This window comes from Rhinopithecus bieti, unplaced genomic scaffold, assembly GCF_001698545.2.
Source record: "Rhinopithecus bieti isolate Rb0 unplaced genomic scaffold, ASM169854v2 scaffold_31127, whole genome shotgun sequence".
In the NCBI taxonomy this organism is placed as follows: domain Eukaryota; kingdom Metazoa; phylum Chordata; class Mammalia; order Primates; family Cercopithecidae; genus Rhinopithecus; species Rhinopithecus bieti.
This window is the reverse complement of record NW_016813970.1, coordinates 2,756,001-2,770,528: the sequence shown is the minus strand read 5'-3', so window position 1 is coordinate 2,770,528 and position 14,528 is coordinate 2,756,001. Positions and strand designations below refer to the sequence as shown.

Here is a 14,528-nt window from a genome sequence, read left to right as displayed (position 1 = left end):
CCTGGTTAAGTTTTTCCTTAGGGAAGATAGATGTGTCGTGAGACTAGGTATTAGGCCCAAAGCATATTTCAGCTGGGTCTCTTATGTTTTATGTACAGCTATTGAGGACAAAAATGATATAAATATGTAAATATGTCATGTGCTGTTGTCACTTTTTGTGATAGGAATATGGATGTTTGGTAAACCGAATGTCTCCATTTAGTATAACTTGTTTCTATCCTTTAAAACAGTCTCTATTTTTATTTTTTGATTTATATTTTGATTCAGGGGGTACATGTGCAGGTTTATTACCTGGGTATATTGTGTGAGGCTGAGGTTTGGGGTGTGAATGATCCTGTCACCCAGGTACCAGGCATAGTACCCAATATTTAGTTTTTCAGCCCTTGCTTCCCTCTCTCCCTTTCCCCTCTAGTAGTCCCCAGTTTCTATTGTTGCCTTCTTTATGTCCATGAGTTTCTAATGTTTAGCTTGCACTTATAAGTGAGAATGTGCAGTATTTGGTTTTCTGTTCCTGTGTTAGTTTGTGTAGGATAATGGCCTCCAAATTCATCCATGTTGCTGTAAAGGGTGTGATTTCATTCTTTTTTTATGGCTACATAGTATTCCATAGTGTATATCTATCACAGTTTCTTTATCTCATCCACCATTTGTAGACATCTAGGTTGATTCCATGTCTTTGCTGTTGTGAACAGTGCTGCAGTGAACATGCATGTATCACTTTGGTAGAAAGGTTTGTTTTCTTTTGAATATATACCCAGTAATAGGATTGCTGGATCACATGGTAGTTCTATTTTAAGTTCTTTGAGAAATCTTTAAACTGCTTTCCACAGTGGCTGAACTAATTTATATTCCTACCAATAGTGGATAAGCATTCCCTTTTCTCCACATTCTCCCCAGCATCTGCTGTTTTTTTTTTTTTTTTTTAACTTTTTAGTAATAGCCATTCTGAATGGTGTGAGATGGTAACTCACTGTGGTTTTGATTTGCATTTCTCTGATGATTAGTGAAGTGGAGCATTTTTTTATGTTTGTTGGCCATTTGTATGTCTTCTTTTGAGAAATGTCTGTTCGTGTCTTTTTCCCAGGTTTTAATGGAAATAGTCTTTTTAAAACATTAAGTGTTTGACTAAGATCTGGAGCTTCTGTAGTCATCCCTGAGAATTCACAGGTGATTCTTTGTAAGACCTCAATGGATACCAAAATCTGTGGATGCTCAAGTCTCTTATAGTATAGTACAGAGATAGTATTTACACATAACCTCTGCACATCCTTTCAAATAGTTTAAATCGTCTCTGGATTACTTATATGTAATACAATGCAAATGCTGTATAGTTAAGTTTTAAATTTGTACTTTTATTGTACTACTTTTTTATTTTTTCAAAATATTTTATATCCACAATTTGTTGAATCCACAGATGTGGAACCCACTGATAACAGAAAGCAGGACTGACTGTATGTAAAATATAGATTTTAGATCAAAAAGTATCTTAAAAATCACATATTTTGCCAACTGATTTGTTGGAAATGATTATTACATAAATTAATTGTGGGTAATTTTTTTCCTCTTTCTAAAGAATACAAGTCAATGACCAGATTGTAGAAGTGGATGGAATCAGCTTGGTGGGTGTGACACAGAATTTTGCAGCAACAGTTCTCAGAAACACCAAGGGCAATGTCAGGTAAATATGTGTCTTCTAATATACACCATGTTGTTACTTTAGTTGAATTTTAATTTTCTATACTTTAACCTGCAAATAAATGTAATTACAATGACAATTTTACCTGAATAGTAAAACTTTGCTTTTAGTTTTAAATATTTTCACCTTTATTATAATTAGTTCATGAAAATGGAATTTAAAATTACAAATCATAGTATTTTAGAAAGATATGAAGACAAGTGCAAGTGCTTGTCTTCATATCTTTCTAAAATACTATGTTTTCCAGGAAGATATAATTTCTAGTTATAACATCAATAAATATGAATTAGGTCCCAAATCTTTTTAAGGAACACAGTTATACAATACTTGAAATGATTATACATATGGTCAATGTTGTATGTTTTTTAGACAATCAGGTTGAATAAAGGTAAGTATATTTTTTAAATGTATGTATTATTTTAAGGAATCAGCCATGACCTTTTGGATGAATTATAACGTTCAAGCCTTTAATCACTTAGGGTGGCATTTTTTTTTTTTTTTTTTTTTTTTTTTTTGGGACCCGCTTGAAATGTATATTCCAACCTTGGGATTGTGGAATATTGTTATATTGGAAAACAAGTAAGAAAGCAGTTTGGAGCTAGTTGAAGTCAAGGTTTGAAATCAGGTATTTTTTTGCTTGTATGTTACTTACTTAAGTATTGCTTATATCATACACTTTTCCATACATCTTGTGGAAGAAACATTAAGGAAACATTATTTAGTATGTATAATGATGAAAATGGTTGGGTGTTCTCATTATCAAACTGAAACTGCTAAATACTCTGAAAACATTAACGAGTTAACATTGCTATATAGACAGTAACATTAGGATATTATTGCAGTATGTCTTATTTTGCTGAAGCATGAATTTAAGTTTTAGACATTAGGCTTTTTCAACTGTAAATCATCTTCTAATGCTAAAGGGATGCCTTAAGGAATATTACCTAAACTACTTCTGTGGGTGCTATGTTGATGTTTCTAGAATATCCACAGTCCTGAGAAAAGTGTGTAAAATAATTACAAAACTGCGTGGTGCTCTCTGAGTTGTGTGGGCGGGCCCATTCAGTAAATGTGATTGTTATTTTGAAGATCACTGTGTGTTCTTAAGAGCACTTTCCCATGTCAATATAGAACTTGGTTTTGAAGCTGTCCATTAGACTTTAAAGTAAATTTTAAAATGAAATAGGTAAGACATACATTCAACTCATAAGAACATTTCTCAGTTGGAAAAGAATTTGTAGTTACATGAAACCATAGCCATCCCTTTTTTCCCCTCTGTTGACTGCATAATCTTGTGTTATTATTTTCTCCTTGTACAGATTTCAGAAGTCTTCAAATGTCTTCTTAACTGGTCTGTCTGATTTCACGTTCTCGCTTCCTCAGTCTGCTTTGTTCACCATTACCCTCACAGAAGGACATAATTATAGTTTTCAAATACATGAAAGGCTATCATGGAAAAAGAAATTGACCTTGTTCTGCTTAACTCTAGTACAGATTGAGTATCCCTTATGTTAAATGCTTGGAACCAGAAATGTTTCCAATTTCAGATTTTTTTTTTTGGCATATTAAAGTATCTGCAATATGTACTTAATAGCTGAGCATCCCTAATGTGAAAATTCAAAATCTGAAATGCTCCAATGAGTACTTCCTTTGAGTGTCATGTCAGTGCTCAAAAAGTTTTGAGTGTTCTGAACATTTTGGATTTCAGATATTTTGATGTGGGATGCTCAAGCTGTATAAACTTCCACGTGCAGGGGTTTTTTGTTTGTTTGTTTGTTTGTTTTGATTTTTGTTGTTGCTGTTTTTGAGACAGTCTTGCTCTGTTACCCAGGCTGGAGTGCACTGGTGCAATCTTGACTCACTGCAATCTCTCCTCCTGGGTTCAAGCAATTCTCCTGCCTCAGCCTCCCAAGTAACTGGATTACAGGCATCCGCCACCACGCCCAGCTAATTTTTGTATTTTTAGTAGAGACGGGGTTTTGCCCTATTGGCCAGGTTGCTCTTGAACTCCTGACCTCAGGTAATCCACCCGCCTCAGCCTCCCAAAGTGCTAGGATCACAGGTGTGAGCCACTGCACCCAGCCCCATGTGCAGGTTTTTGTGTGGACGTAAGTTTTCTATTCTACTGGGTAAATACCAAGCATGGAGCATAATTGCTATATCATGTGGTAAGTGTATGTTTAGTTTTGTAAGAAACCACCAACCTATCTTCAAACTGGCTGTACCATCTTGTATTCCCATCAGTAATGAGTGAGAGTTCCTATTGCTCCACATCCTTGCCAGCATTTGTTGTCAGTGTTTTGGATTTTGACTATTCAAATAGATGTATGGTGGAATCTGATTGCTTTAATTTCCAATTACCTTCATTGTCTATTAATATTTACAATCGGTAACGAAAAGTTTCATGTTCATATGATTTGTAATCCTTTATAGTATTTTCTTTTTTACTCCCTCTTTTGGATTTTTTTCTCTTATAATTGGGTTTTTGTAATTTTTATCAGGCTGTAAATAGATCTGTGTTTATTTGGTTTTGTGAAATTCTGCTTGGGATTCAGTCTGAAGACTTGGGTTTGGGAAATTTTCTATTATGCTTTGGTTATTTGCTTTATTTCTTTTCCATTGTCTTCGGCCTCTCTTCTCAAACCACTATTGAGTGGGGCTTAGATTTTCTGGGCATATTCTCTAGAATCTTATTTTCTCTCAGGATCTCCATCTGTTTGAATTTTTGCTAGTATGCTATAAGAGTTTCTTAAGTTTTCTCTTCCAGATTACCATGGTTTTTTTCAGGCATGGCCTATTTTAACTGTTATATGCTTTATTCTCCGTTTTCTGTTTTTACTTCTAACTCCATTCTCTCTGCCCAGAGCTTAAGAATAGTATATTCAGCTTCCTACTTGACTTCTTAATATGACATTCTAAAAGGCAAATCAAATTTAATATACTCCAAGTATTATTCTTTATTTGTGCCATTCCCTGTCTTCTGCCCCTCTTCTCTGCTTTGCTCCCTCCCCCCAAAAAAACTCTGTATCACATGACATACAATTGGCTGCTTCCACCTTATCAAGTCTCAGTTCAAATATCAGTTCTTCAGTGAATGAACTTTTCTTATATTTATGTTGTCCAAACTCCTATTCACTCTATCTCAATTACCATGTTTTCTCCGTAGCATTCATTTACTGATCCTCTTCTGATCCTCTTCTCCTGGTTATTGAGTCTCTTTTGGGTTTTCTACTGTATTGATTCCTGTCTAGTCTGTATGATAATTTGAATATGAAAGTAATGATCTGTGACTTTTGAGGCTAAGTTATAAAAGGCACTGTGGCTTTCACCCTGCTCTTTCAGATCACCAATTTTAGGGAAATGTAGCTGCCATATCAAGAATGCTTTCAACTACCCTTTTGAAGATGCCTACACAGGGAAGACGTTGAGCCTGCCAGCAGCCAGCACTAACTTAACCAGCCATGTGGGGAGGCACCTTTGAAGATCTTCCAGCCTTAGTGAAGCATTCAGATGTCTGCAGCTTCAGCTAACAACTGGTTGAATTTTGTGAGAATCACCAAGCCACAATTGAACAGACAAGCCTCCCTTGAATTCTTGACTCACAGAAACTATGGAAGATAATAAGTGTTTATAAGTTTTGGGGTAATTTGTATCAGCATCTGCAACTTACACATATTTTGGTACCTGAACATGGGCTGCAGTTTAACAAAAACTGAAAATGTGGGAGTAGCTTTGGGACTGGACTGTTAGTGAGGCTGGAAGGACTATGAGGAGAGTATTAGTAAAAGCCAAAGAGATCTTACAGTGATTGTTGGGAGAAAACTGATGGCCTGTGAGGAGGAGGCTGGTGAGGGCTTAAAGAAGAAAACTATAAATGTTATTGAAAATTGGGCTGGGCGCAGTGGCTCACACCTGGAATCCCAGCATTTTGGGAAGCTGAGGCAGGTGGATCATCTGAGGTCGGGAGTTCGAGACCAGCCTGGCCAACATGGTAAAACCCCATCTCTACTAAAAATACACAAAATTAGCCAGGCGTGGTGGCACATGCCTATAATCCCAGCTACTTGGGAGGCTGAGGCAGGAGAATCACTGGAACCTGGGAGTCAGAGGTTGCAGTGAGCCAAGATCACGCCATTGCACTCCAGCCTGAGCAACAAGAATGAAGCTCCATTTCAAAAAAAAGAAAGAAAGAAAGAAAATTTGAAGAAGAAAGATGATCTTCATTTTGTAATGACAGAAGATTTAACAAAACTTACCTCTAGTAATATGGAAAGTAGAATATTCACTGGGACATTTAACTCATAAGATTTTAAGCCATTGTTGAAAGTGTCACTAGCTGCTTCTTGCTGTATATAACTAAAATTTTTGAGAAGATAGATAAGCTAAAGGAAGAATTGTTAAAAATAAAACAAATTAAACAAACTAGAAAACTTAGGCAAACTGGATAAATTTCTGGATACATATATGTAGCCTACCAAGATTGAATCAGGAAGAAATAGAAAACTAGAACAGATCAATAATAAGTAACAAGATTGTATCAGTAATAAAAATTCTCCCAAAAAAGCAAAGTCCAGGACTGGATGGCTTAAATGCCAAATTCTAGCAAACTTTCAAACAAGAACTAACACCAATTCTCCTCAAACTATTCCAAAAAATTGAAGCAGAGGGACTTCTCCCTGATTCTTTCTATAAGGCAAGCATTACCCTGATACCAAAAGGAGATAGGGACACAACCAAAAAGAAAACTGCAGGCCAATATTCCCAGTGAACACAGAGGCAAAAATCCTCAGCGAAATACTAGCAAACCAAGTCCAACAGTACATCAAAAAGATAATACACCATGATTAAGTGGGATTTATCCTAGGGATACAAGAATGGCTCAACATATGCAAATCAATAAAATGTGCTACATCACATCAACAGAATGAAGGACAAAAACTATATGACTATCTCAGTCGATGCAGAAAAAGCATTTGATAAAATTCAGTATCCCTTCATGACAAAAACCCTCAACAAACCATACATAGAAGGAACAAACCTGTATTAGTCCATTTTCATGCTGCTGATAAAGACATACCTGAGACTGGGCATTTTACAAAAGAAAGAGATCTAGTCAACTTATAGTTCCATGTGGCTGGGGAGGCCTCACAATCATGGTGGAAGGCAAGGAGGAGCAAGTCACATCTTACATGGATGACAGCAGGCAAAGAGAGAGAGCTTGTGTAGGGAAACTCCCATTTTTAAAACCATCATATCTCGTGAAACCCATTCACTATCACAAGAACAGCACAGGAAAGACCTGTCCCCATAATTCAATAACTTCCTACCAGGTTCCTCCCATGACATGTGGGAATTGTGGGAATAACAATTGAAGATGAGATTTGGGTGGGGACACAGCCAAATCATATCAATACCTGAACATAATAAAGGCCACATATGACAAACTGACAGCTAACATTGTATTGAGTGGGGAAAAGCTGAAAGCCTTTTCTCTAAGAGCTGAAACAAGACAAGAATGCCTACTTTCACTATTCCTATTCAACATAGTACTGGAAGTCCTAGCCAGTGTAATCAGGCAAGAGAAAGAAATAAAAGGTGTCTGAATCAGAAAAGAGGATGTCAAATAGTCCCTCTTTTCAGATGATGTGATCTTATATCTAGAAAAATTTGAAGACTCCACAAAAAAACTCTTAGATCTGATAAAACAAATTCAGTAAAGTCAGTCACAGGTTACAAAATCAGCGTACAAAAAATAAGTGGTGTTTCTATACAAAAATAATGAACTAGCTGAGAAAGAACACAAGAAGGCAACCACATTTACAATAGTTAAAAAAAAAAATACCTCGGAATAAATGTAACCAAGGAGATGAAAGACCTCCACAAGGAAAACTACAAACACTGATGAAAGAAATTGAAGAGGACACAAACAAAACAAAGCGCCCATGCTCATGGATCAGAATAATTAACATTGTTAAAATGACCACATTCCCCAGAGCAGTCTGCTGATTCAGTATAATCCCTGTCAAAATATCGATGTCATTTTTCACAGAAATAGAAAAAAAAGAAAATCCTAATAGGATCTATTGGTAAGAAACTAAATAGGGCTCAAATACCAAAGTGATTCTGTGCAAAAAGAACAAAGTTGGAGGCATCACATTACCTGACTTCAAAATGTATCATAAGGCTGTAGTAACCAGAACAGCAAGATATTGGTATAAAAACAGAAACATAGACCAATAAAACAGAATGGAGGACCCAGAAACAAATTCACACCTTTATGGCGATCTGATTTTTGACAAAGACACCAAGAGCATACGTTGGGGAAAGGGCACCGTCTTCAATAAACCGTGCTAGGAAAATTGCTTATCTATTTGTAGGAGAATGAAACTGGACCCTTATCCCTCACTATATATAAAAATCAACCCAATATGGATTAAAGACTGAAATGTAAGCCCCACATCGGCAAAACAACTAGAAGGAAGCTTAGAGGAAACACTTCAGGACATTGGTATAGGCAAATACTTTATGGCTAAGACCTCAGAAGCACAGGCAATAAAAAAAAAATAGATAAATGGGACTATATTAATCTAAAAGACTTCTGCACAGCAAAGGAAACAACAGAGTGAAGAGACGGCCTGTTGAATGGGAGAAAATATTTATAAACTATTTATTCAATAAGATTCTAATATCTAGACCATTAAAGGAACTCAAACAATGCAACAGTAAAATAATAATAATAATAATCATCATCATCATCATCATCATCATCTCATTAAAAAGTGGCCAAAGGATATCAATAGACATTTCTCAAAATAAGACCTAGAAAATGGCTGATATATGCGAAGAGGCTCAACATCACTAATCAGGGAAATGCAAAATAAAACTATAATAAGATATCCACTTACCCCAATTAGAATGGCTGTTATTAAAGAGACAAAAGGTAACAGGTGCTGACAAGGACGTGGAGAAAAAGGAACTCTTACACACCACTGCTGGGGATATAAGTTAATACAGTCATTAGGGAAAATAGTAAGGAGTTTTCTCAGAAAACTAAAAATAGAACTACCAAATGATCCAGGAGTCCTGCTACTAAGTATTTATTTAAAGAAAAGAAATCAGTATATCAAAGAGATGGCAGCATGGCAGTGTTTATTGCAGCACTATTCACAATAGCAGTGATATGGAATCAACCTACCTAAGTGTCCATCAAAGGATGAATGGATTTTTTAAAATGGTATATATACACAGTGAAATACTATTTTGCCATAAAAAAGGGAGAAATCATGTCATTTGTAACAACATGGATGGGAACTGGAGGTCATTATGTTAAATGAAATAAGCCAGACGTAGAAAGACAACTATGACATGTTCTCAGTCCTGTATGGGAGCTAAAAATGTTGATCTTGTGGAGATAGAGAGTAAAATGATAGTTACCAGAGGCTGGGAAGAGTGTAGGGGTGTGGGTGGGCGGATGAAGAGAGCTTAGTTAAAATGTGCAAAAATACAGTTCCCTAGAAGGAATAAGTTTTAATGTTCAGTAGCAGAATAGGGTGGTCGTAGTTAATAACAACCTATGTATATTACAAAATAGCTAGAACGGAGCACTTGAAGTGTTCCCAGCACATAGAAATGATAAATAGTAGACGGAATGAACACTCCAAATACCCTGATTTGTTCATTACACAGTATAGCATGTAAGAAAATGTCACTTTTACCCATAAATATGTACAAATGTTTATACCAATAAAAAATTTAAAAAATTAGTACAAGTTACCCTTAAACTAAATGTAGCTCTGATCCCACATTCAAAAGCCTTAAAAGCAAGCCTCAAAAAGATTTGTTTTTTAGTATCTTAACTGTCCCAGAGGAATACTCAAGAATACTTACTGTATTACAAAAAATATCTTTATATCTGGCATGCAATCAACAATTTCTGGGCATGCAAAGAGTGAGGAAAATATGAGCCACAGTCAGTGGAGAAATTAACTGAAACAGATCCAGCAACGTTAGAAATAAAAGCAGTAGATGAAAGCATTAAAATAGTTATTATAATTAGATTTCAGAAATACAATAAGGTAGCAAAAGGGCTGAGTGTGATAAGTAGATACACAAAAGATAAAAAGAAGGTCCCACTCCAACTTCTAAAATGAAACGTGTGTGTTATGAAATGTACATTGGATGGGATAACAGATTCAAATATGCAGAATAAAAAAATTAGTTAATTTTAAGACATACTACAGTAGAAAGTATCAGAATTTAAACACAGAAATAAAAGACAGGAAAGGATGAACAGAACTTCAAGAGGCTGTGGCATAATTATAAGCTACTAATATACACTTTTGGAATCTCAAAGGATTGGGATGAGAGAGGTGCTAGAAAAGATAACTGAAGAGATAATGGCTGAAAATTTTCAAATTTGATTAAATTTTAAGATTTATAATATCACAGATCCAAGACATTCAAGAAATCCCAAACAGAAGGAATATGATGAAAACTACGTGAAGAGACATCATAATCAAAGTACTTGAAATCAGTAGTAAAGAAGAAAATTATAAAAGCCTTCTGAGAAGAAAGACATATTGTGTACAGTGAATCAAAGATAAGAATAGAGTAGACTTTGCAGTAGAAATAATACATCACCAAGGAAAGTGAGTAATAATTTAAAAGTTTTGAAAGAAAACTTGGAATTTTATACTCAAGAAAATAGCTTTCAAAATTGAAGATGAAATGAAAATTTTCTTCTATACGGAAGCTAAAAGAATTCATTACCTGGAGGATGCTATTATAAGAAATGTTAAGGGAAGTCTTTAATAATGTAAATAATATAAAATGAAATTCTAGGCCTACACAAGGAAATGAGGAGAAATAGAAATTACGTGGGTAAATATAGGCTACTTCATTTTTAAAAAAATTATTTAAAGGATTATTAACTTTTTAAAACAAAGGACATGACTGTGTTGTTTGAGATTTATAACATTGAGAAGTAAAATTTAGAATAATAGCATGTTGGCTTTTATGACAATATGGAAGTATACTTTTGTAAGGCGATTATGCTATGCATGATGTAGTATTATACTACTTGGAGACAGACTAAAATAAATTGAAGAGGTATGCTATAAGACATAACCAAACACTGAAGAAACCCCAGCAAAGAGTTATACCAGTAAAGAGTTATACAAAAAGGATAAAACATAATTATAAAAGTACTTAATGCAAAAAATAAAGAAAAAGAATATAGGGGAACAAGAAGTGATGTATAGAAAACTAACAGCACAATGATAGCTTTAAACCCAAACTTATCAGGAATTATCTTAAATGTAAATGGTCTAATGACCAATTTAAAGGCAGAGATTGTCATATTAGATTTTTAGAAAGTAAGTCTCAAATAGGTTAAAAGTAACAGAATAGAAAAAAAAGATCATGCTAGCATTAATCAAAAGAGCACTAGTGTGGTTATATTGATATTAGACAAAATGAATGTTAAAAGTCAGTTTTGAAAAGATAAATAAAGTTGGTAAATCTTTAGTCAGACTTGTTTGATATAAAAAGAACAAAAACACAAGTTAGAATGAGAAGGTATACTTACATATTCCACAGATATTTTAAGGATTAACTAATATTATGAAGAACTTTATGCCAGTGAATACAACAAGATAGACTAAATGGTTAAAATTTTTTGGAAGACAGTGCTATGAAAAATTACCAAAGCTCACTCAAGAAAAAATTGTTTATGCATATACATGAAGATGAGCTTAGATTTAAGAGCCTCTTAAAAAGAAAATTGTTTCACTGGTGAATCTTAGCAAGCATTAGATGGAGAAATAATACCACTTCGACATACACTCTTTCAGAACATGGAAGATGGTGTACTTCTCAACTACTTTTATGAAGCCAATGTTGCTATTATAGTATAATTTTTAAAAGGCATTAAAATACAAACTATCACAAACCAATATTCCTCATAAATGTAGATACAGAAATCCAAATTGGGTTATAAATCCAATAGCCAGGTGACATTTATTGTTTGAATGTGTGGTTGATTTAATGTTTACAAATCAACCCATGGAAGTTTTCATACTAATAGGATAAAGGTAAAAGTCATTTGTTCATCTCAACAGATGTAGATTTTTTAAAAAAGCTCTCAGGAAACTTGAAATGGAAGGAAACTTAATGGGATAAATAGGATCTTAGTGAAACCTACAACTAATAACATACTTAATGGTGAAAGACGTAATGCTTTTCTCTTGGTATTAAGAACAATGCAAATATCTCTACCCTCACCACTTCCATTCAAGATTGTACCAGAGGCCATAGCTAGTTCACTGAGACAGTAATAACTACTGGAAAGCCCAAGGAATGAAAAGGAGGAAGTAAAACTCTTTATTCACAGGCAGCATTGTCATTTATACACAGATGACTATGTAGAAAATCCTAAGGTATCTACAAAAGATGCTACTTGAACTGATAACAGTCCAGTCATGTTACAGAAGATGAAGTTGATGTGCAGAAATCAGTCTATATACTATCAACATGAATAATCGAAAATTCAGATTGAAAATAACATTGATGACAGCATCCAAAATATTAAATACTTAAAGGTAAATCTAACAGTATATTGCGGACTTCCACACTTAAAGCAACAAAATATTGCTGACAGAATGTGAAGACAACTTAAATGAGGGAAGAAGTAGACTATGTTCAATGTATTACAATATTCAATATTGTTAAGATTTCAATTTCCCCTAAATTAGTCTGTAGATTAAACATAACCCTAGTAAAAATTTTAGAAGATTATTTTGTAGATGTTATCGTTAAAAAAAAAGTTTAGAGGACTTTCCCTGCCTGAAAACATCACTAATCAAGGCAGTCTGGCTGAGGTGTAAGAATAGTAATATAGATTAATGGATCAGAATAGAAATTTGCAATGCAGACCTGCGCATATGTAAAGAATTGATTTTTTAATAAAAGGTACAGGCGGGCGCGGTGGTCAAGCCTGTAATCCCAGCACTTTGGGAGGCCGAGACGGGCGGATACGAGGTCAGGAGAATCGAGAACCATCCCTGGCTAACACGGTGAAACCCCGTTCTACTAAAAAATACAAAAATAACTAGCCGGGCGAGGTGGTGGGCGCCTGTAGTCCCACTTACTTGGGAGCTGAGGCAGGAGAATGGCATAACCCGGGAGGCGGAGCCTTGCAGGAGCTGGAGATCCCGGTCCACTGCCTCCAGCCTGGGCGACAGAGCGAGACTCCGTCTCAAAAAAAATAAAATAAATAAAAATAAATAAATAAATAAATAAATAAATAAATAAATAAAGGTACAAAGGTAATTCAGTGGAGGAAATTATAGTCAACTCAGCAAATGGTGCTGGAAAAATTAGATAGTCTCATTGAAAACAAAATGAAAACAAAAAATCAAAAAAAATGCCTTGACCTTCATCTCACAGTATATATAAAAATTAACTTAAAACTGATCACAACCCAAATCGCAGCATCTAGAACACTAAGATTTCTAGAAAACAGGCAAAAATCTTTGTAATCAAACACCTCATATTCTCATATATAAATGGGAGCTAAACATGGGTATCCACGGACATACAGAGGGAAACACTATAGGTAATATACACTGGGGACTCTAAAAGAGGAGAACTGGAGGAGGGTGAATGTTGAAAAATTACCTATTGGGCATAAAGTTCATTGTTAAGGTGATGAGTACGCTAGAAGCTCAAACCCCACCACTACACAATATATCCATGTAACAAATCTGCTTACATACCCTCTAAATGAATGAAAAAAATGTTTTAATGTAATTTAAAAATTTAAATATTTTTTAGGGCACAAAAGCAAAAAGTGTAAGAGGAAATAATGATAAACTGCATCAAAATTTAAAACATTTGTTACAAAATACCCTTAAGAAAATGAAGAAACAAACCACAGAATGAATATCTGTAAAACAATTTTCTGATAAAGAACTCTCATAATTTAATAAGATTATTATATCAACTATATAACAGAGTTTTTAAACATGCAAATCCTACTAAAATGTGCAAATCACTGAAAGGGACCGTTCACCAAAGGAGATATACCATTAAACATTAAATGCTGCTTAACGTTATTAATTATTAGGGGCAGGTAAATTAAATCCACAATGAGGTTCTACTGTACACCTGTTAAAAAGGCCGACATTAAAAAGACTGATACCACTATGCACTGACAAGCATACGGACTGAGGTTCACATTTATTTGCTGATTGGAATGCAAAATAGCACAACCACTTTGCAGAACAATCTGGTAGGTTTTTACAAAGTTAGACTTACACTTATACCAGCCAGCAATTCCACACCTAGCTATTTACTCAAGAACAATAAAAACATATATCTATATGAAGACTCATACTTGCATATTCATAGCAGCTTTTTCATAATAACTAAAAACTGGAAACAGCTCAAGTGTTCTTTAACTGATAAATGGATATACAAATTATATTATATCCCATATAGTGAAATATTTCTCAGTGATATGAAGGAACAAACTGCCAATCCTTTCAATACCATGTATGACTCTCAAAACCATTATACTGAGTAAAAGAAGCCAGAAGCCAATAGCCTGTATACTGCTTAAATACATTTGTATAAAATTCTGGAAAATACAAAACTGTGGTAATAGCAGATGTATGATTGCTCAGAATCACAATTCTGTTCTTTTACATTTGCTGAGGAGTGCTTTACTTCCAATTATGTGGTCAATTTTGGAATAAGTGTGATGTGGTGCTGAGAAGAATGTATATTCTGTTGATTTGGGGTGGAGAGTTCTATAGATGTCTATTAGGTCCAT

General features: G+C 34.6%; 1 protein-coding gene across 3 annotated transcripts in view; it reads left to right on the top strand.

The window, feature by feature from the left end:
* PPP1R9A (protein phosphatase 1 regulatory subunit 9A) overlaps positions 1-14,528 on the top strand; it is a 384,640-nt gene that overhangs the window by 250,497 nt on the left and 119,615 nt on the right. For all 3 annotated transcript variants that reach the window (XM_017849332.1, XM_017849331.1, XM_017849328.1), the window contains one exon: positions 1,574-1,678. In XM_017849332.1, coding sequence (XP_017704821.1) covers positions 1,574-1,678 — 105 coding nt within the window. The remainder of the gene's footprint in view (positions 1-1,573; positions 1,679-14,528) is intronic.